At 43.0% G+C, this 23,460-nt stretch overlaps 1 protein-coding gene across 4 annotated transcripts in view; it reads left to right on the top strand.

Moving 5' to 3' along the window:
* GK (glycerol kinase) overlaps positions 1–23,460 on the top strand; it is a 133,963-nt gene that overhangs the window by 67,705 nt on the left and 42,798 nt on the right. For all 4 annotated transcript variants that reach the window (XM_040336491.1, XM_040336489.1, XM_040336493.1 and 1 more), the window contains 6 exons: positions 302–380; positions 470–566; positions 4,177–4,261; positions 12,365–12,485; positions 15,233–15,376; positions 15,459–15,545. In XM_040336491.1, the coding sequence (XP_040192425.1) occupies positions 302–380; positions 470–566; positions 4,177–4,261; positions 12,365–12,485; positions 15,233–15,376; positions 15,459–15,545 (613 nt within the window). The remainder of the gene's footprint in view (positions 1–301; positions 381–469; positions 567–4,176; positions 4,262–12,364; positions 12,486–15,232; positions 15,377–15,458; positions 15,546–23,460) is intronic.

Below are 23,460 nucleotides of genomic sequence, written 5' to 3' on the forward strand. Positions count from 1 at the left end.
AGTTCATATTGATCCACTCCTATTTTCTTCAGTCAATATGGAAAACTTCACTGAGAGCTCATATCTTTTCAATATTACAGTCACTCTGGATTGCCAAGTCCCTTGTAGATCACGTTGCTTGTAGCAGGGAAAAAAGAGGCGCTGTTCAATCTAACAAAGTATGGGCACCTTTATTGTTGGCAAGTTTGGGAATAATTTAAGAACTGGGAGACTTGCCCAACCAGTGTCCACCAAAAACGAAGGATCTAAACTTTAACGGACTTACATTTTATTATTTACCTGTCTTTTGATAATTTTTTAGGGCTCCGTTGCCATAGCTGGAGCTGTGGTGCGGTGGCTAAGAGATAACCTTGGCATTGTTAAGACGACAGAGGAAGTAGGTAAGACTATCGGATAACTTTTTTACAAATCGGTAAGATTTCGGGCAGATTTGATATTTTAACTCATATATATGTGTTCTGTTTCTTAGAGAGACTTGCTGCTGAAGTTGGAACATCATATGGCTGCTACTTTGTTCCAGCATTCTCAGGCCTCTATGCACCATACTGGGAACCAAGTGCCAGGGGGTATGTCCTTACCATGTGATTGAAAAATCATTCCCACACTGCTTAATCAAGACAACATATTTGTGTATTGTTGCCATAAATTTACAGAGTGTAACAAAAATACAGGCCTAGTTAGGCCCCTTTCACATTGAGGCGTTTTTCATGCGGTACAGCGCTAAAAATAGCGCTGCTATACCGCATGAAAAAAACCTGCCCTGTAGTGTTCAATGTGAAAGCCCGAAGGCTTTCACACTGAAGCGGTGCGCTAGCAGGAGCGCTCCAAAAGTCCTGCTAGCCGCATCTTTACTGCGGTATAGGAGCGGTGTGTTCACCGCTCCTATACCGCGCCTTCCCATTGACATCAATGGGAAAGCGCGGTAATACCGCAGTATTAACCCTTTTTCGGCCGCTAGCAGGGGTTAAAACCTCACCGCGGCTCTATCCCCAATGTGAAAGCAGCCTTATAGAAAATCTTAATCATTGCATGCTAGTTCTCATTTTATATGCAGGCCCCAGTCAGTCTACCAGGAAGGGATTTTCATTCTAAAAAGAGGAAAAACCTTTAAAGGAAAATTTGCATATTCCATTGTATGTAACATTATGGGATTTTCCCCGATGGTATAGAAACTCTGGCAGGGGAGGATGGATGGGACACGTATTTTTATTTTGCTTGTGTCTTGGCCTCCCATGGACAATAAATATCTCAGGTTATACGAATAGTGAAGACTTATTTTACATCATATGATGTGTTATTTTCAGAGAAATCCAGAAGTGCAAGAAATTCTTTCAAACATATTTATTAGATGGAGCTGCAAGATGAACTTTACGTTACTTCTTTCACAGGATGTATTGCTAGTGCAAAATAATTCCCCAAACGGAATCTTGGTTATGAGGGGTGAGATGTTCCTCAGCTGAACGTTAGAAAATAAGTCATGCTGTTTTTCTGAGCTGACCCCCCCAGTTATGTGCAGGGGAAACTGTAAGCACTGAGCAGTAGCCTCAGCTATATTGAGTAGTAGCATGAAAACCTGGATCTTGCAGGACATATTACTATTATATTTAGATTGTAGCTATGTTTAAAATAGATTGGATGTATCTGCACGTAAAGCAGAAAACAGATTTAACTTTGAATCTAGGTCTTTAAACCAATATTTTAGAAAAATATGTAGAGTTTGCAGATATTGACAGATTTAAAAAATCACAACTATTTTTTATTAAACTACAATTTCTGATATAGCCAAAGGCTCATGTGCATATTGTTATTAAAGTGACCCAGAGCTATGAGAGGAGTCCCTCAATCCAGTATTTTTAGCCACAGTCTCATGTCTATGGGTGATAGAAAACCTATCCTGCACCCATAGGCGTGCGCAGGGGGTGTGCCAGGTGTGCCTAGGCACACCCTAATCATTATGTGCGGTGCCCATTCCCCCTACTTCTCGGGTTTTGCCCCATATTGGCCCCCCTGCTCTGCAGTGCTACTGGCTTCCCGCCTCTCCTCTCCCCCTGGCTGCTGTGGGGGGGGGGGGGTTTCAGGATGAATAGTAGGGGAAAGGACTAGTAAATATGTAATTTGCCAGCCCCTTCCTTTTCGAAATAAACACAGTGAATACACTTGCTCACTGTGTCCATTCATAACTGAACTGAAGGATAGAAAACTGTGTTTAATATGCTTCAGTTTGTAAATAAATGGGAAGCCACAGATCACTTCCCATTCATTCACTGTCCAGTGCAGCTGAGGCTGCAGAGAAAGGCGTGTGTGTTTGTGCTTTGGGGTGCACACCCTAATGGAATAGGCTGCGCACACCTATGCCTGCACCCTTGTTAACCACTTCATCACTGGGCATTTTCACGCCCTTCCTGCCCAGGCCAACTTTCAGCTTTCAGAGCTGTCGCACTTTGAACGACAATTGTGTGGTCATGCAACACTGTAACAATTAAATTTTTAGCATTGTTTTCACACAAATAGAGCTTTCCTTTGGTGGTATATAATCGCCACTGTGTTTTGTTTGTTTTTTCTAATGAAAAAAGAGCAAACATTTTGAAGAATGTTTTATTAATTTATTTGCAATTTTTGGCAAAGTGATTGGACACAGCTGTTCACATGGTAAAGGGCTGCTGTGATCGATCCTTTACCCAGATCTGTGATTAGCTGTGCCCTCCCAGATCTGTGATTAGCTGTGCCCTCCCAGATCTGTGATTAGCTGTGCCCTCCCAGATCTGTGATTAGCTGTGCCCTCCCAGATCTGTGATTAGCTGTGCCCTCCCAGATCTGTGATTAGCTGTGCCCTCCCAGATCTGTGATTAGCTGTGCCCTCCTAGATCTGTGATTAGCTGTGCCCTCCTAGATCTGTGATTAGCTGTGCCCTCCCAGATCTGTGATTAGCTGTGCTCTCCCAGATCTGTGATTAGCTGTGCTCTCCCAGATCTGTGATTAGCTGTGCCCTCCCAGATCTGTGATTAGCTGTGCCCTCCCAGATCTGTGATTAGCTGTGCCCTCCCAGATCTGTGATTAGCTGTGCCCTCCCAGATCTGTGATTAGCTGTGCCCTCCCAGATCTGTGATTAGCTGTGCCCTCCCAGATCTGTGATTAGCTGTGCCCTCCCAGATCTGTGATTAGCTGTGCCCTCCCAGATCTGTGATTAGCTGTGCCCTCCCAGATCTGTGATTAGCTGTGCCCTCCCAGATCTGTGATTAGCTGTGCCCCCTCCCAGATCTGTGATTAGCTGTGCCCCCTCCCAGATCTGTGATTAGCTGTGCCCCCTCCCAGATCTGTGATTAGCTGTTCCCTCCCAGATCTGTGATTAGCTGTGCCCTCCCAGATCTGTGATCAGCTGTGCCCCCTCCCAGATCTGTGATTAGCTGTGCCCTCCTAGATCTGTGATCAGCTGTGCCCTCCCAGATCTGTGATCAGCTGTGCCCTCCCAGATCTGTGATCAGCTGTGCCCTCCCAGATCTGTGATCAGCTGTGCCTTTTCAGAACTGGACAACCACACTGTAGAGCTATAGCGCAGACAAGAAGTGGTTAAAGTATAACTAAAGAAAAATGTATTTATATATTTTAGTTTTGGGTAGAGGGGAGACGGATTAGAATACCTGTTATTTTTTATTTTTTTTTGCTGTCTGTGCTTCCATTAGGGAGATTCATCCTCTTTATTTGTCCTGTTTATCATTGAAAGTGAAAGTAAGAGAAAATCCCACATTTTGGGTCGTCTCCAGAAAAATAATAGAGGGAACATTGTCCAATGGGGGGACACAAGCTCTTGTGAACTGGGAGGCCCTAAGAGATTTCCATAATTTGGAGGGATTTCCTCACACTTTGTTTTGGCAATGGGGCAGGAAGTGAAGTGAAATCTCCACAATAGGCAAAAATAAACCTTACAGGGGTAACAACCCTCTCTTACTCTTATCCAAAATGATAATAAAAAGTACTTACGCCAGGGATAAGCCGTGTCCTCTACCTCCCCTCTGCACTGATCTAAGCCTGTATGCTCATCCAACATCAACATACAAGTTTATGGAGTGTTTGTCAGATTGTTTCTGTATGTGCAACCATCCTTTAATGTCTATGGGGCATCCTTTGTTTACAATGCTTTACCTGATTGTCTGTCTGTTTTTGTTTCCATGTGTATAGAATAATCTGCGGTCTCACTCAGTTCACGAATAAGAACCACATAGCATTTGCTGCTCTTGAAGCTGTTTGTTTTCAGACCAGAGAGGTGAGCAAGCTTTTACTTTAGAATATTGCTACAGATACGTGAACATTTTAGACTGTCATTTGTCTCCTGCTATTTTTATTTTACCATTTTTTGGAAACAAATTAAACCAAGCAACAAAGTACAGTAACTGGTAGCAGACAGTGTCCATTCATTTTTCACTGACCTGCCTGCAGCAAACTAGATCTGGTTAGCTGCTATAAATTGATATTCTGTGGGTTGCTTCCCCTTAGCACATTATTAAATATGCTTTGCAACTCTTTATTGCTTACGCCTGTGTAATGTGTCACTTTCAGATGCTTGTATTATTTTTCACTGAAACCGGCGCCTATACTACATATTTGTCAGCAATTCCTGGCTCGAGTAATTCCAGATTTGAAAACTCTTGTATGCGTCTTGTCTTAAATAATTAAGTCTGTAAGAGGTTTTCAAATATAACCCCACAGCAACTTCTGCCTTCTTGACTGAAAAAATGCAGTTTCCTTCTTTACTGTACATTCTTGTAAGTATATTGGCCTTGACGTAACCTCTGCCTGCACATTATAATCTGAGCCCCTTTCATGATTATTTTGCTGATTTCTCAGTTGAAATGGCATTCATGTTCCTGGGTGGCATATTCATACATTTACAACTGAAGTTGGCTAGCTGGAGGTCAGCATATGGATCTAGATTTTCCTTCATGTCATCTAATTTTTTGTTAATGATTGCATAACTGGATATTAGAGGTTTACCTACATCTAATAATTAAATGAACAGTGATGATAGCACCCTTCAATATTAAATAATAATAGTACCTTGTGTAGCATATGTTGCAAAAAGAATACCGCTGCTATACGAAATACATCAGCTTCCATCACTGACCTTTCATTTTAAAAATGCTTGTTCCCTGGCTATCTGGCTGGGCTTCAGGACTGACAATGACATGGAACCAGGGCTCAAGTCCTGCGGGAACGCGTGGGAACGGAGTCCCTGCACTTTTTTCACAGCAGGAACGCAGTTCCCTTTGCAGGACTAGAGCAGCTGAGCCGCCCGAGCCAATCCTTCACTAAGCGGTGATACCCAGCTCGAGTCACTGTCAGGGGCAGGCGAACCTTAGTAATCCTTTATGTTACTGGCCGCTTCCTGTATATGGATTCATCGGGTAGTGTGCGGGTATTCCGTCACTTCCTTGATGCCACAATGTCTCCTGAGAGCTTTTGTCATTGTTCCCAGGAGACATTGCGGAGGTCTGCCACGAGTTATCGCAGGATTTAGGAAGAACTTGCTTAAAGTTCTTATTAATGCCGCCATAACTCGCGGCAGACCTGCGTATTATTTTTATATTTTTTGGTGGGGGAGTGGATCTTGGGTGGGAGTTCCCACACTTTTTTCCCCAGGACTTGACCCCTGCCTGGAACTAGATTCCAGCGCAGACAGTACCAGGGTAAAGATGGAGATAAAATACGGTGGTGGCATTTGCTATACCAGCTAGGCGGTGCACAGCTTATGTACCAGACCAAACCTCTAAAATAAAATATATAAAATGTAGATGGAGCACACTAGGATATGATGCACAAGTCATGACTCATTCAATTGTTGGGGGAAATCGGCAAGTACAAAGGCCACAGTTGTTTGGGCAATTCCCCAATAAATCAATTGGTCGTTTTCCAGGATGTTATATGTATCTGAGAAGGTGAGAAGCACATCTGTTATTGCTTTATTAACATTGAGAGAACATATGAGACAAAATACACAATGCTTTTAAAGATATAAGCATTTAGAGGTTCTGTCACTATTTGTATATGCAAGCCTCTGTTTGAGTCTATCTGTAAAGTATCACTGAATGCAATGTATCTTTTTTTTTTTTTGTCTTTTTTCAAGAGTTTACTAAATGAATAATGTAATGTAAAAGTCAGACTTCCACCAGGGACAGTGGCACACAGCTTTAGGGTTAAAACCAGCCTATATAGTTCAGAGATGGCAGTACTTATAGGAGGGGGACCCGAAGGCCAGCGTCCCCAAGTGGGGGATATGAGGAGGGCCATTTTTTGGGGGAAAAGGGTGTTTAATACAGTCAACTTCACTCTCCAGGCAAAATCTCTGGTATGGGCAAAATAACTTTTTCTTACCACAAAATTCCAATTGCTCAAAAATGGCTTCCTCCTTTTGAGAGACTCTGGGAACACTGGCTGAGGACCTCTAGCTCCCCATTACCTTGAATACTTAAAGGGTAAGATCACCTTTAAAAAAAAAAATTAAATGTGCGTTTATTATATTTAAATATTCTTTATTGAGAGCCTGGAAAGTATTGCACTCCCGATCAGCAGATTGGGGTGCAATGTAGGGCTCTTGCAGACTCTGCGTGTAAGCGGTCTAGCCATACATCATACGCCGAGTAGTTACACACCAACAGGAAGCATCAATGAACTACCACAGCGCTCATTAGCGCAGTGGTAGTCAATTGAGAACTACAAGCCAACAGCTGCAAAGGCTGCCGGACCATGTAGCTTTCTATTCACAGAAATTCACAGAATTCTGTGATTGAGTGAGGCATCTGGGCAGGCAGAGCCTCGCACGTCCACGTTCTTTGCAAGGAGTGACAGAGTGGGGGAAGAAGATCCCCTGTCGCCACAAGGAGCCGGGGGCCTGCGGGGGTCCGTGGATTTATAACATATGGGTGTAACATATTACAAAAGGTGAACTTATTCTTTAAAGACTGCTTGCGTGAGGTCCGAGTATAAGCTTTTTATTAATCTGTTACTGTATGCAGGTATCCAAAAGGTTCCATACCCAAGATTTACATTACTTATTGTAAATTTTAGTTGATGTGCCCCACTGACCGTAAATAGTAAAAATCATCTGTTGCTCCTTTCGCCTCATTGTACACATTGGTAACCTCACCGTAGGATCGTTGTGCTATTTTGTTACAATATGCCTATTTACATACATTTATTAAACTTGCGTAATTACGGCTAATTCTGTAGAAGCCAAATCTAATGCCAAGGCAATTACTTGTAGTTGTTTTATGATTTCATTTCCATGTGTGGGATGAAAAGGGAATCATTGGCTGTAACAAACAAACAAAAAAGAATTTGCAAAAAATAAATAAAAAATCCCTAGTGACCTAGCATTATGGTAGCATATAAATCATATCAATAATGATTCAACATTTATTAATATTGCAAGCATTAAATAATTTAATAGAATTGATCCTGCAACTGGGTAAATATTATGTAAAAGAGCATTTTCCAATCTATACTGTAATATGCTATAGCTGTGCAGCCAGAAAGCGGATCCCTTCCCCCTTAGATTGCTGTGAATACTCCTTTTTTATTTTTTTTATTTGCTCCATTACTTCTAATTTGTAATTATTTGTTAAGATTCAACTCCAGTCAGATAGATAAATACAAAGTTGAAATACTAATTTGTTGTGTCTAAGGATTTTTAATTTTATGTTTGTATAAAGGATTTGCAGTCTTATAATTTTCACATATCTTCCACACTGCACAGCCAGGTAGTTTTACATTGCTTCTTCTTGGTTAAACTTAAATGAGATTCTTTGGCAAGTAAACCGTAAACGCACTTAAAGTGACTCTGTTGATAGGATTTAGAAAAGCGCAACCTGCAAAAAATAAAATAAAATATGATTACTTAGTGCAGGGGACGAGGCATCACATACACCTTAACGTATGTTGGATGCTAAGGATTCTTTTAGCTCTACAAGTTTAGATTTTTTTAAATCTAGCAGCAGAGTTGCTGTTGTGAATGTACATTAATCTATTATCTCTAGTTGTACTGACCTATACTATACCTATAATCTACCCCAAGCTGTGGGTTTGTTCTGATCATCCATCTGCAGTCCTCTTCAACACTGGCTGTACCACACAGAATTGTACAGGGCCATCTACCAAGTTTCTCTAGTTTTGGGAGACAACTCAAGTCTATAATAAATTCCTGCAGTTGTACAGCCCTTGCTAAAGAAGATCACAGCTGGGAGAGCCACTACTTGAGGAAGGCTACTATAATAAGCCAATACTTGAGTAAGCAGCTGGAGTGAGAGGTTTCTTGTATATCTTCGTTAAGGGTCACTAAAGGAATTTTTTTTTAACTAAATAGCTTCCTTTACCTTACTGCAGTACTGGTTTCATGTCCTTATTGTTCGTTTTTGCTTTGAAGTAGCTGTAATTCTGCTGTGATCTCCACACTTCCTGGTTGCCTGTTTCCTTATAACCATCGTACTGGGAGCTTTTCACGGTGGTCTAAGCTGTCATTACTGTGTGTCTAAAACTCCCCAAACCAATCAGATTCATTTTAAAAACAAAACACTGCCCTGGATTTGTTTGTTTTTGTTCTGTGAGTCTTCCTGACTCACCTCTCACCCGGAACTTCATGTATGTACCTTTAAAACCGAAAGTGAAACTAGAGGCACATTATATGATTGAATTTAATCTATTTTTAATCATTTTTAAAAGGAATCAGTTAACTTTTATATCTCTATACCCTGTAAACAGTCATTTCAGCAAAAAAATGTTTTTCCTTTAGTGACCCTTTAACCACTTGCCGACCCGCGTATTGTAAATGTACGTCCTCTTTTTAAAGATGGATATCTCAGTAACGGCAGCAGCTGCTGCCACAACTGAGATATCCATCTTTTCAGCGGGCGGCCATGTAAACGATAACGGCGGTCTCTGCGGCGGATTCGCTGCGAGATCGCCGTTATCGGTGGCGGGAGAGGGCCCTCCCGCCGCTCTTCCGCGCCCTCCGCCGCTTACCGGAGCCGTCGGTAGCGGCGGAGGAGATCGGATGCTGCAGCCTGAGTGGTGAGGACTTGAGTGAGGGCAAGATGGCCCCCACCCGTCCTCATAGCTTTGCTGGGCGGAAGTGACGTCAAAACGTCAGTCCCGCCCAGCGTCTTAAAGAGACATTTTTTTTTTTTGTCATTTGAAAAAATGACAGTTTCAATTTTTTTTTTTTTTCTTGCATTTAAGTCTAAATATGAGATCGGAGGTCTTTTTGACCCCAGATCTCATATTTAAGAGGACCTGTCATGCTTTTTTCTATTACAAGGGATGTTTACATTCCTTATAATAGGAATAAAAGTGATCAATTTTTTTTTTATTTCAATGTAAAAAGTAATACAATAAATAAAAATAAATAAGAAAACAAAAAAAAACATTTTTTTAAATCGCCCCGTCCCGACGAGCTCGCGCGCAGAAGCGAACGCATACGCGAGTAGCGCCCACATATGAAAACGGTGTTCAAATCACACAAGTGAGGTATCGCCGCGATCGTTAGAGCGAGAGCAATAATTCTAGCCCTAGAGCTTTTTAAGGGTAAAAGTTTGACGCCATGCCACGAGTGGGCGCAATTTTTAAGCGTGACATGTTGGGTATCATTTTACTCGGCATAACATTATCTTTCACAATATATAAAAAAATTGGGCCAAATTTATTGTTGTCTTATTTTTTAATTCAAAAAAGTGAATTTTTCCCCAAAAAAGTGCGCTTGTAAGACCGCTGCGCAAATAGGGTGTGACAAAAAGTATTGCAATAACCACTATTTTATTCTCTAGGGCGTTTCGAAAAAAATATATATAATGTTTGGGGGTTTTAAGTAATTTTCTAGCAGAAAAAACTGTTTTAGTCTTGCAAACACCAAATCTGAAAAACACCTAAGGTCTTTAAGTGGTTAAGGCAGGATTTGCTGGTGCAGCTCTGCATAGAAACCAATCAGCTTCCAGGTAGTCTTGTCAAAGCTTAAAGTGAGGAAAGGGGGAGGAATTGTCGAGGGCTACTCCAAAATGTTGCCCTATGACGCCAATGGTGTTGAGGACTATCTCGGTACCCAGAAATTGTACAAAATATTTATATAAAGAATATACATTTATTGGAAAAATTACTGAAAAACGTAAGCAACAACAGAACAAAGGTATGGTTGTTGTGTATAATTCCGTTAAGTTTTTACACTTGGAGACTATAGAGCCTCACTGGTGTGTAGGAACACAAAGATGCAGGTTCAGACTTGGTCTGCTACATGTTTCAGAAGAAGTCAACCACACACATTTATAAAGAGATACAGTACTCATAATTACAATGTAAAAAAAACAGTTAAAAATAATATTGTAGTGTAGCTACCAGTATGACATTTATTTTTGGAGTATTAATAGGCCAGTGTGACTCACCAAATGGAGGCCCATTGGGGCATCAGACAGCAATAGAGACACCCTATGCTGGGTGATCCCCCCCCCCCCCCCCGGGAGAACACGGGAGGCTATGATTAATAGACGGACTAAAATGATATGAAGAGAATATATATAAGTTGCAAATGTGGGTCTGAACATAAAACTAACACACAAAAACAGAATAGAATGAAGGGAAAAGAGAGGGGGGAGCATAAAGTGGAAAAGAGGAAAGCTTAAAGCAATTTATAAACAATCACCTTGTAAAAGAAACCATTCCATTTAACCACTTAAGCCCCGGACCTTTAGGCAGCTAAATGCCCAGGCCAGGTTTTGCGATTCGGCACTGCGTCGCTTTAACAGACAATTGCGCATCGTGCGACGTGGCTCCCAAACAAAATTGGCGTCCTTTTTTCCCCACAAATAGAGCTTTCTTTTGGTGGTATTTGATCACCTCTGCGGTTTTAATTTTTTGCGCTATAAACAAAAATAGAGCGACAATTTTGAAAAAAATGCAATATTTTTTACTTTTTGCTGTAATAAATATCCCCCAAAAACATATATATATAAAAAAAAAATGTTTTCCTCAGTTTAGGCCGATACGTATTCTTCTACCTATTTTTGATAAAAAAAATCGCAATAAGTGTTTATCGATTGGTTTGCGCAAAATTTATAGCGTTTACAAAATAGGGGATAGTTTTATTGCATTTTTATAAAAAAAAAATTTTTTACTACTATTGGCGGCGATCAGCGATTTTTTTCATGACTGCGACATTATGGCGGACACTTCGGACAATTTTGACACATTTTTGGGACCATTGTCATTTTCACAGCAAAAAATGCATTTAAATTGCATTGTTTATTGTGAAAATGACAGTTTCAGTTTGGGAGTTAACCACAGGGGGCGCTGTAGGAGTTAGGGTTCACCTAGTGTGTGTTTACAACTGTAGGGGGGGTGTGGCTGTAGGACTGATGTCATCGACCGAGTCTCCCTATAAAAGGGATCACTCGATCGATGCAGCCGCCACAGTGAAGCACGGGAAAGCCGTGTTTACATACGGCTCTCCCCGTTCTTCAGCTCCGGGGAGAGATCGCGATGGAGCGGCTATAAACGAATAGCCGCGCCATCGTCCCGGATCGCTCCCCGAGGTAAGCCGCACGCAGCGGGGGGGGGTCTCGATCGGACCCCCCGCCCGCTAGAAGGCAAGGACGTATATATACACCCATCTGCCTGTCCGTGCCATTTTGCGGACATAAATAGTCGTGCGGCGGGCGTTAAGTGGTTAAAATAGAAATGAAAGGCAAAACATTTGTGTATAGATATAAAAAAAAAAAAAAAAACATAAATACCTTTTTTCCCCTTTATTAAAAAGTGATCACAAAACCTCTGTTCTCAGCTGCATACGATCTGGGCCAGGAGAAACAGCAGGACGCTGATCTTCCCAGTGAAACGTTGTGCAAGGGGGGTGTGTCCGGAAAAGTCTGATCATTGGAGGAGAGCAGACTGAGTTCCCAGCACAGCTAGAGAACCAATCTTGGTGTGTTCTCCTGCTTAGTGTGGTCAGTATTTAAAAGGAAAACAGAGGGGCTGGCAGGAACCCCAGGGATTTCACACAAAGAAAGCAATAGAAAGAGAACAGGATACTTTCTCATACAAGTACATCGTACAGCAGGCACATATCGGGGGAATATAACATTTTGGGTTTACATATTCTTTAACTAAACAAGCTGAGATTAGAAGTTGATTGAGTACCATGCACAGCTTCAACAGATTCGGAGTGCTCCAGTATTAGTAAATCTCCCCCCATTAAGTCCAAATAGCATATTATTTTAAGAGTTTTAATGTGAACAAAATGCAGAAACTGCTTTTAAATTACACAACTAAGTTCTAACTAAAGCAGTAGTTCTTCTTTAGACTCAGCAACCCCTATTTTATTGTTTCATATCAGATTCTAGATGCAATGAACCAAGACACTGGAATTCCTCTAAGCCAGCTACAAGTTGATGGGGGCATGACTAACAATAAGATCCTTATGCAATTACAGGCCGATATCCTATGTATTCCTGTGGGTAAGCAGTTCAATGTTTGTGCTCTGTTTATGTATTTATTTATTACTACTTGCCTTCTCATTCAATTAGGTTGGTAATCAGCGGTGATGGTAGTAGAAGAGGGGAATGTGTTTTAGTATTACTTTTATGCATATCATACTAAATGTAATTATTGATACATCTGAGTTTCAAAGGGATCTAGGAGGAGTAGGTTTAAAAAAAAAAAAAAACTTTTTGCTTGATTTTTTTTTTTTTTTTTAGTACGTTATCAGAAATATGAATAACATATAAATAAACAATATGATACTGGGAAAAATATATTTATCGTACATGAAGGGACACAGAGGTTTAATCATTGCATAATGGGTTATATCCACCGTCAGGTGCTGGACACTGGTGTAATCAATTAGACAGGAAGTTTCCTCCCTATATAACCCCTGCCATACTGGGAGTTCATCAGTTTTTTTGCCAGTGTCTAAGGTGTTGGTCACGAACAAGGTGTGCTAAGGAAAAGCTCTACTAAGAAACCCTCCTGGGGTTAAAGAGCTACACTTTCGGATCCATCCAAGACGCCTAATAATTACGCCAAAACTGGATGGCATCCGGGCCTCATGGGAGCCGAGGTGTTGCCTGTAATGTCTCTTTTTGGAGGACTGGGCTTTAGGGTCCAGAACTTTTGCTATAAAATGTGCAAAAGTCCTGGCAGAGTCTTTTACAAGGCCCAAGGAACCCATATCCCTGAAGGTTGGCACAACATACCCGCCATGATGGGTGAAGATTGGTTCTGTCTGGTCTTCAGCAGACCTGCGGCGGGGATAAGGTAAGCCTGGGAAAGGTCCTAAGCAAGTATCTTAAGGATTTTCCTTTTGAGTGGAATGTCTTGTCTGTATCCACCACTAGAGGGAGTAAAGAGTTGAGTTTTCACTCACCATGCTCCAAGAATAGTGTCAGCTCCTCCTCGGACAGCTCACTTGTTCCGCTGCAAGCTCTGCCATAAGTAAGCTTCTCTATGTGGTTGGATTTAGGCACTCCTGGACACCTACTCGGCATGAAACTGTGATTGGTTGCATATTTTATGTAGATTGCTAAACTACCACAGTAGTATATGCATTGTTTGTACCTCTGATTTGGCATTGGACTATGTCTCCCTGTAAAACAGGTTCAGGGGTAGCATCATACCATCCTCCCCTGAGAGACTTGAGGGGCCCTGTCAGGCATTGCAGCCTCCCCCAAACATTGCAGCCACTCTGCATATGTCATGTTGGACGCTTCTTTACATTTGTTGGTCCATAAGAGAGGTTAGCACAGAAAGCTGGGTGTGTCCCTTCCCCTGCTCTGAAGCCTCACAAGCTCTGAAGTTTCAGCTGCAATCTTTTACAGAGATTCTTGCTAAGTATACACTTCCCTTCAGCCCAACGGCTGAAAGCCTCCGTCTTCTCTTAAAAAAAAAAAAAAAAAGAGATGGGTTGCTTGTACTTATTTATTATATAAAGTAAAAGCAGACACCACATGATGCCTATTCATTTTATCAACAGTCACTTTGTTACTGGAGCCTGACCTCAAGCTAAAGTTTGCCAACTCTGATTTCAATATCCATTCTGACTGACACAGTGGCCGGTAAGGGCACTGTCACTGGACATGGCAGTTAGTGAAGCTGAGCCATGAGGTCTGGGAAAGTCAGATGCATACAGTATTTGTTACTAAGTGGTTAGAGTATGGCTATTGTGTTGTATCTCCCAATAATGTCCATACATTATGAATAGAAAGCCAGCTATACTTCAGATTTGATGGAGGGAGCAGGAGAAGAGTTAAGATGTGTTTACTCACTAATAGCTGGATTCAGGTAGGGCGACGCATCTTTGAGGTGGCGTAGCGTATCGTATTTACACTACGCCGCCTTAAGTCAGAGAGGCGAGTGCTGTATTCACAAAGCACTTGCCTCCTAAGTTACGGCGGCTTGGCGTAAATGGGGCCGGGGTAAGCGCGCCTAATTCAAATGAGGATGGGGGGGTGTGCTTTATGTAAATGATTGGTGACCCGACGTGATTGACGTGCATGCGCCGTCCGTGTACATATCCCAGTGTGCATTGATCCAAAGTACGCCGCAAGGACGTATTGGTTTTGACGTGAACGTAAATTACGTCCAGCCCCATTCACGGACGACTTACGCAAACGACGTAACAATTGCAAATTTCGGCGCTGGATCGACGGCCAAACTTAACATTGACTAGGCCAGCTATTTGTTTGACTAACTTTACGCCGGAAAACGCCTTATGTAAACGGCGTATCTTTACTGCGACGGGCGCACGTACGTTCGTGAATCGGCGTATCTTGTCATTTACATATTCTACGCCGAACTCAACGGAAGCGCCACCTAGCGGCCAGCAGAAAAATTGCACCCTAAGATACGACGCCGCAGGCCGTCGTATCTTGGCTAGGTTTAAGTGTATCTCAGTTTGAGCATACACTTAAACTTACGACGGCTTAGATTCCTAGTTACGTCGGCGTATCTCTTTGTGAATCTGGCTATAAATCTCTATTTTAAAGCCCAGCTTAATATTCTATTCTGCGGTCAGACAGCTTTGTGGACAGAGATTTTTGTAGAATTTAGCAGTATACTTGCCTTATATTAAATATTCATGTCCCTATGTCTCCGCTTTAAAAGTGTCATTTTTTCATAGAAGTCTTAAGAATGCAGAACAAAAGCGGTTCTCACTGTCTGTAAGTATATATGATGTGAGAGTGACCCTTTTTTTTTTATTTCTTAGTAAAACCTTCAATGCCTGAAACAACCGCATTAGGAGCTGCCATGGCTGCAGGAGCAGCTGAAGGAGTGGGTGTCTGGAGTCTTGACCCCAGTGACTTGACTGCAGTGACTTGTGAACGCTTTGAGCCACAGATTAATCCAGAAGGTGAAGAGCCCAGACGGTTTTTGCTGTCTTTGCAAGAATACCAACAAAACTCCTAATGATCTCTCTAAATGTTCTCTTTCAGAAAGTGAATATCGCTATGCTCGATGGAAAAAGGCAGTTAAGAAATCAATGGATTGGGAAAGCTCAGAACCTACAACCAATGGAAAAGGTACATTTTTATTTTAGGTCATCCATGTATGATTAGTAATATATATTTCTTGGCTTATGAAGCATTAACCGTGGTTTGTTGCTGGTCATTATGTACTAGTTTCTTATATTCCATCTTGCCTATGTCTTGCATAAGAGTCTCTAAGGATGGTGTCTGGTGTCAGTGTCCATCAAGAAAAAAAGCTCATCTTCAAGTTGTTCTTATATACCAGTCGATGTTTAAATAAATATTAAAGTGTTTTTTCCTGTAGTGAATAATGGCAATTTAAAGTACAGTGGGGTTGATTTACTAAAGGCAAATGGACTGTACACTTTGCAAGTACAGTTGCACTCATTTACCCCAGAGCTTAGTGAATGTGGTGACACTGCTGATTTCCACCATCCAATCACGTGCAGGCAAAAATGCTGTTTTAAATTTTTTTTGCACTTGATGTGGTGAAGCTTCACTTTGTAAAGGATACGCAATTTACCAAGCTCTAAGGGGGGAATAAGTGCAAATGCAAAGTGCACAGTCTATTTGCCATTTTTGTGCTGTACAGTGGAACCTTGGATTGCGAATATCGCGTTTAGCAGGCGTTTCACAATACGGGCTGCCATTTATTTTTATTTTTAAATCCTGACTCAGTTTGTGAGTGTTGTCTCGTTAAAGGAGCAGGATTCAAGCCTCTACGGTGTGCAGTACCACATTTAGCCAGAGGTGCGGGGGCGCCTGTAACGCTATGAGCCGATTGGAGCTGTTCGGAAATACTCGGAAACGTCAGAGTCTCGTCGGTGCCCCCCCTCCTCTGGCCACGTGCATGCAATAGAAGTCAATGTGGAACGAATTATCTTTCGGTTCCATTGACTCCTATGGGGAAACTCGCTTTGATATGCGAGTGCTTTGGATTACAAGCATTGTCCTGAAACAGATTATACTCATAATCCAAGGCTCCATTGTATTAGACTAGCATCTTCCACATACATCCACCCTTTGTGGTGCTGCAGACATGTGCCATCTCTTTATGGAGAGAGATGTGCACAGACACAACCTTTGAAATATCTATATGTGAAAAGTTCCTGCACTACTTGCATATGCTGAGATCCCAGCACTATTTCACAGCATGAATAGTTCACATTTTTAAGTTCCAGATTAATGGGGAGCGGTTGATTTTACCCTTTTGCAAGCGATATCAAGCAAAATATCTTCATTTTGTAGACTATAACATCACTGGTATCTGTAAGTGAGAATTTTTTATATTGTTTAGAATTAAAATATTGTATATGGTAAATATTGGAGAAAGGAGACCTAAGTCTAATGCCGCGTAAAACACGGTCGTTTTTCGGCATGAAAAAAAACGACGTTTTTAAAAACGTCATTTAAAATCATCGTGTGTGGGCTTCACATCGTTTTTCGGCTTCTGAAAAACGACAAAAAATAAAATTCGAACATGCTGCATTTTTTAACGTCGTTTTTCGGGTTGTAAAAAATGATCGTGTGTGGGCTAAAACGACGTTTTAAACCCGCTCATGCCCAGAAGCGAGTTATGAGACGAGAGCGCTCATTCTGGTAAAACTACCGTTCATAATGGAGTAAGCATATTTATCACGCTGTAACAGACAAAAAAGCGCGAATCGTCTTTTACTAACAAGGAATCGGCTAAAAGCAGCTCAAAGGCGAATAGAACTTCCCCTTCAGAGTGCCGTCGTACGTGTTGTACATCACCGAGCTTTGTTCATCATTTTTTAAAAACGATGGTGTGTGGGCAACGTCGTTTTTAATGATGAAGTTGGAAAAACGTCTTTTTTTTTTTTCATGCCGAAAAACGACCGTGTGTACGCGGCATAAGGCTCTGACTAGCAGCCTTACAGTCCTGCCCTGGATGTCTGTCTGTCAGAGTTTATGTGTTAGTATGAGCTCCACTGAGGATCACTGTGGCCTGTGTGTGTTCTGTGCCTGGTACCAGCAGTAGTACTAAGCTGGCAATTGCAGGGAAAATTGTTCCCATACATAAGAATAGACCAGTATGCATCAGGGTTCAGTTCAAGTCCCAGTCCCATTTACCCTAATCTAAAGTTCTGCAGTTCTTGCTGATTCTAACTTTCTATCTGTCAAATATTGTGATAAAATATCCAGATTGGAGTAATTAGTTGAATGATAGGCACTTTTGCATAGCACTCATTTTTCTGTAACTACTGCAAAAAACTATTACTTAAAAACAAAAAAGTACTGCCAAACCAACATCAAACAACAATGATTCAATAATGATTGAAAAAACTGTGAAGCACTCCAATCTATATAACGTACAATATTAACAATAAAAAATACTGAAACACTAAGCCAAACAAAAAGTGAACAAATTCCTAGCCACGTGTACAACGCATGTCATTATATACAACGCATGTTTGCATAATATCACTTGGTATAAAAAAAAATTACCGTATTTATCGGCGTATAACACGCACAGGCGTATAACACGCACCCTAACTTTAAGAGGGAAGTTTCAGGAATAAAACTTTGCACAGCCCCCTGTGTATAACACGCAGGCACAGTTTACCCTCTATTTTCAGGGTAAAAAAGTGAGTGTTATACGCCAATAAATACAGTAAGTGCAAGCACAAACAATTTGGATCTCTAATGTAAGCGCTTATGACTTTCATTGTATCAATATCTGTGGCTTGAAATGATCCATACAAATATGAGACTAATCCATATTGATAAAACTGAACACCGGAAATGTATTAAGTGCCATAAAAATTCAATACATAAAAATGCAGTTTCCAAATTGGCCTGAATTGGCCTAAAACAGACCAAAACACTGTTGGCAAAAAAAAAAAAGGGGAGAAAGACCTTGGGTAAAAAAGCAAGCCCCAAAATTGTTATAGGAACGGTTAGTAGTGCTTACATGTGCTAAACGCCAAGTGGAGATGGTATTTTAGAAATCCTTGGCCAGTGGAAGAAACATCTAGCCTGAAAACGAGACTCCGATGCTGGAGGAGTGTAAGGATAGATTCCACTGTGATAGGGTCCTGGCTTCTGAAAACGGGCTTGCAGATAGAGCCGCAGGTGGAGACATGGAAGATGGTGTCCTGGTGACATGACTTGAAAAAGCATAAGCACATGAAATGCGTTGTCATAGCAACATTCCAAGTCAGTGTTTGCATTCCATCTGCTTACCAAGCCCATGGGTCCCCACATGGGCAGGGCCGGTAGTGACATCATCCTTGGCTGCCACAGCCCCAGCTGATTTACCAGAAAGGCTACCTTCCGTGTCTCCCCCCCCCCCCCTTTTTTTTGGTTTCTGCTGAAGGCTCATTTACACTTGCTTCGGGTTCAACACACATTAAAGCGCCTACCGCTTCAACGCGCTTATTTGATGTGTTTTTGATGCTTTGGTGCTGCTTTGATGATGTTTCAGTGGGGCTTCAAGCGAGTTTTATCATAGACTTCTATGGAGGATTTTAAGACTCTTTGAAGCACCACTAAAGCGACATGGGGTATAATTTTTGAAGCAAAAGCAAGGTGTAAATAGGACTGTAAGCAAACTATTTTATTTAGTGACATGGGCTTTGACTGGCATTCAGAGAGCTTTAACAAAGCGTGCCCGAAGCCTTGTTTTGAAGCAAGTGTAAACTAGCCCTAACAGTGTTTTGAACTTTTTTTGAAAAATTCAGGCCAATTTGGAGACTGCATCTTTATGTACCGCATATACTCGAGTATAAGCCAAGGCACCTAATTTTACCACAAAACACTGGGAAATCGTATTAACTCGAGTCTAAACCTAGGGTGTCCATCTGCATGCCTCACTGTGCCTCGTTGTGTCCATGTCCATGCCTCATTGTGCCCATACACTTGTAGAGGAGAACTGGGGCTACATGTGTGCCAAGTTTGGGGTCCAGGAGACCACCGGCCGGCCAGTACCGGGTCCCCAAAGTTACCAGAGAAATGACCGTTTAACATGGCAGTCTATGGCAGCTCCCCGGCCGTAAGTCCCCTGGGCAACAAACTTTGTAAACTTTTGATCAGGGCCATTTGGGTGATTTCTGTTGTCATTATGATATTAAAAGAAGCCAAAAAACGTTGTGATAATAAATGGCTTCATGTGATCACTACCCTTGAATAAAAGGCAGTTTTTTGGCCTGATTTAGTAATTTTTGCAATATAAATGCCCAAATGTCACAATTTCTGCCAGAGTATGCAAACTTTTGATCACAACTGTGTGTGTGTGTATATATGTATGTATGTGTGTGTGTGTGTATATATATATGTATATATATATATATATATATATATATATATATATATATATATATATATATATATATATATATATATATATATATATATATATATATATATATATATATATATATATATATATATATATATATACACACACACACACACCTCAAAAAAATTAAAGGAACACTTTGAAAACATATCAGATCTCAAAGGGCAAAAATCTCATACTGGATATCTATACTGATTTGGACTGGGTAATGTGTTAGGAATGAAAGAATGGCACATCATTTGATGGAAATGAAAATTATCCACCTACAGAGGGCTGAATTCAAAGACACTCCCAAAATCAAAGTGAAAAAATTATGCAGCAAGCTAGTCCATTTTGCTGAAATTTCATTGCAACAACTCAAAATGGTCCTCCGTAGTTTGTATGGCCCCCAAGTGCTTGTATGCATGCCTGACAACATCAGGGCATGCTTCTAATGAGATGACGGATGGTGTCCTGGGGTATTTCCTCCCAGATCTGGACCAGAGCATCACTGAGGTGCAACCTGGTGGCACCGGATGGACCAAAACATAATGGGCCAAATTCTCAAAAGAGATACGCAGACTTAACTGCTGTTCAGCCTGCGTATCCCTGTGCCTAACTTTGGAAACGATTCTCAAAAGGCTTTTTCCAAAGTTAGGCAGAAAATCTGACATGTGTAAGACACTTACACGGTCAGATTTTAGGATGCAGTACCGCATCCGCCACTGGGGGCATTTCTCATTGAAATCCAGCTTTGCGTATGCAAATGAGGACTTAAGCAGATTTTCAAAGCATTTCAGCACTTTGATTTCTGCCTAAGTTCCGAATTTGCCGGCGCAAAATTAGGGCTGGTTTTACAATGTGGAAAGTTAGCCAAACCTTGTAAAGGCCCATTCCAGCGACGGCATTTGGTATGCATTCCTGAGGGAGAACTCCACGGCAATTTTTAAATTCAAAACCGGCATGGGTTCCCCCCCAGGAGCATACCAGGCCCTTAGGTCTGGTATGGGTTGTAAGGAGACCCCCCCACGCCGAAAAATTGACGTAGGGGGTCCCCCTACAATCCATACCAGACCCGTATCCAAAGCACTCTACCCGGCCGGCCAGGAATGGGAGTGGGGACGAGCGAGCGTCCCCCCCCCTCCTGAGCCGTGCCAGGCCGCATGCCCTCAACATGGGGGGGTTGGGTGCTCTGGGGCAGGGGGGCGCACTGCGGGCCCCCCCACCCCAGAGCACCCTGTCCCCATGTCGATGAGGACAGGACCTCTTCCCGACAACCCTTGCCATTGGTTGTCGGGGTATGCGGGCGGGGGCTTATCGGAATCTGGGAGTCCCCTTTAATAAGGGGGCCCCCAGATACCGGCCCCCCACCCTAAGTGAATGGATATGGGGTACATCGTACCCCTATCCATTCACCTGGAGGCAAAAAGTAAAATGTAGTAAACACACAACACAAGGCTTTTTAAAATATTTTATTATTCTGCTCCGGATGCCCCCCCTGTCTTCGTTATTAGCTCAATTACCAGGGGGGGCTTCTTCTTCCGCTCTCCGGGGGTCTTCCGCTCTCCGGGGGTCTTCTTCCACTCTCCGGGGGGGGCTTCTCCGGACTCCGGGGGGCTTCTTCCATCTTCTCCCCTCTTCCGCTGTTGACTCGGCGAACCCCGGTTCTTCTGCAGCTCTCCGGTGCCTTCTTCTTCAGCGCTGGCTGCCTGCTATGTTTGTGTGTTAGCTCGATTTCAAACAGGCAGCCAGCGCGGTCTTCTGTGGCGTCGGGGTCTTCTCTTCCTTTCTTCCGATGTTGCCTCGTCGCCTCTTGTCGCTGCAATGATGGAAGCGCGCCTTGCATCACATTTATATAGGCATCACCGTCCCATCATGCTCCGGCAGGTACCCACGTGGTGGGTGCCTACCCACGTGCACCCACCACGTGGGTACCTACCGGAGCATGATGGGACGGTGATGCCTATATAAATGGGATGCAAGGCGCGCTTCCATCATTACAGCGACAACAGGTGACGAGGCAACATCGGAAGAAAGGAAGAGAAGACCCTGACGCCACAGAAGACCGCGCTGGCTGCCTGTTTGAAATCGAGCTAACACACAAACATAGCAGGCAGCCAGCGCTGAAGAAGAAGGCACCGGAGAGCTGCAGAAGAACCGGGGTTCGCCGAGTCAACAGCGGAAGAGGGGAGAAGATGGAAGAAGCCCCCCGGAGTCCGGAGAAGCCCCCCCCGGAGAGCGGAGAAGACCCCCGGAGAGCAGAAGACCCCCGGAGAGCGGAAGAAGAAGCCCCCCCTGGTAATTGAGCTAATAACGAAGACAGGGGTGGCATCCGGAGCAGAATAATAAATTATTTTAAAAAGCCTTGTGTTGTGTGTTTACTACATTTTACTTTTTGCCTCCAGGTGAATGGATAGGGGTACGATGTACCCCATATCCATTCACTTAGGGTGGGGGGCCGGTATCTGGGGGCCCCCTTATTAAAGGGGACTCCCAGATTCCGATAAGCCTCCACCCGCATACCCCGACAACCAATGGCAAGGGTTGTCGGGAAGAGGTCCTGTCCTCATCGACATGGGGACAGGGTGCTCTGGGATGGGGGGGCCCGCAGTGCGCCCCCCTGCCCCAGAGCACCCAACCCCCCCATGTTGAGGGCATGCGGCCTGGCACGGCTCAGGAGGGGGGGGGACGCTCGCTCGTCCCCACTCCCATTCCTGGCCGGCCGGGTAGCGTGCTTTGGATACGGGTCTGGTATGGATTGTAGGGGGACCCCCTACGTCAATTTTTCGGCGTGGGGGGGTCTCCTTACAACCCATACCAGACCTAAGGGCCTGGTATGCTCCTGGGGGGGGAACCCATGCCGTTTTTTTCTTTGAAAATTGGCATGGAGTTCTCCCTCTCAGGAATGCATACTGAGCGACGCTGACATTTTTTTTTATAATTATTTGTTTTCCCGGCGCGTCTTTTTTTTTCACCCGTCGCAACTTTAGTGTCCCGTCGAAATTCTCAAAGCCGACCGGCGTTAATTACGTTCGCGCGCTGCACGTCGGGAAAATGACGTCACACGCATGCGCAGTACGGCCGGCGCGGGAGCGCGCCTCATTTAAATTTTAAACGCCCCCAGGAGAGGAGGACCGCCTTACGACGGCGGCACTTAAGTTACACAGCGTGTAATTTCTACCTAAGTGCTTTGACGATCAGGCACTTAGGTAGAAATTTTAAGTCAGTGTAACTTAACTGCTGAAATTTAAGTTACACAGAGTTTTTGAGAATTTGGCCCAATGTTCCAGAGGTGTTCTTTTGGATTTAGATCAGGTGAGCATGGGGGCCATTCAATGCTATCAATTTCTTCATCCTCCAGGAACTGGCTGCATGCTCTCGCCACACAGGCCGGGCATTGTCGTGCTCCAGGAGGAACCCAGGACCCACTGCACCAGCGTAGGGTCTGACAATAAGTCCAAGGATTTCATCCCGATACCTAATGGCAGTCATGGTGCAATTGTGTAGCCTGTAGAGGTCTGTGCGTCCCTTCATGGATATGCCTCCCCAGACCATCACTGACCCAACACCAAAACGGTCATGCTGAACGATGTTACAGGCAGCATAAAGTTCTCTGCAGCTTCTCCAGACCCTTTCACGTCTGTCACATATGCTCAGGGTGAACCTGCT

This window comes from Rana temporaria, chromosome 2 (assembly GCF_905171775.1).
Source record: "Rana temporaria chromosome 2, aRanTem1.1, whole genome shotgun sequence".
NCBI classification, from domain to species: Eukaryota; Metazoa; Chordata; class Amphibia; order Anura; family Ranidae; genus Rana; species Rana temporaria.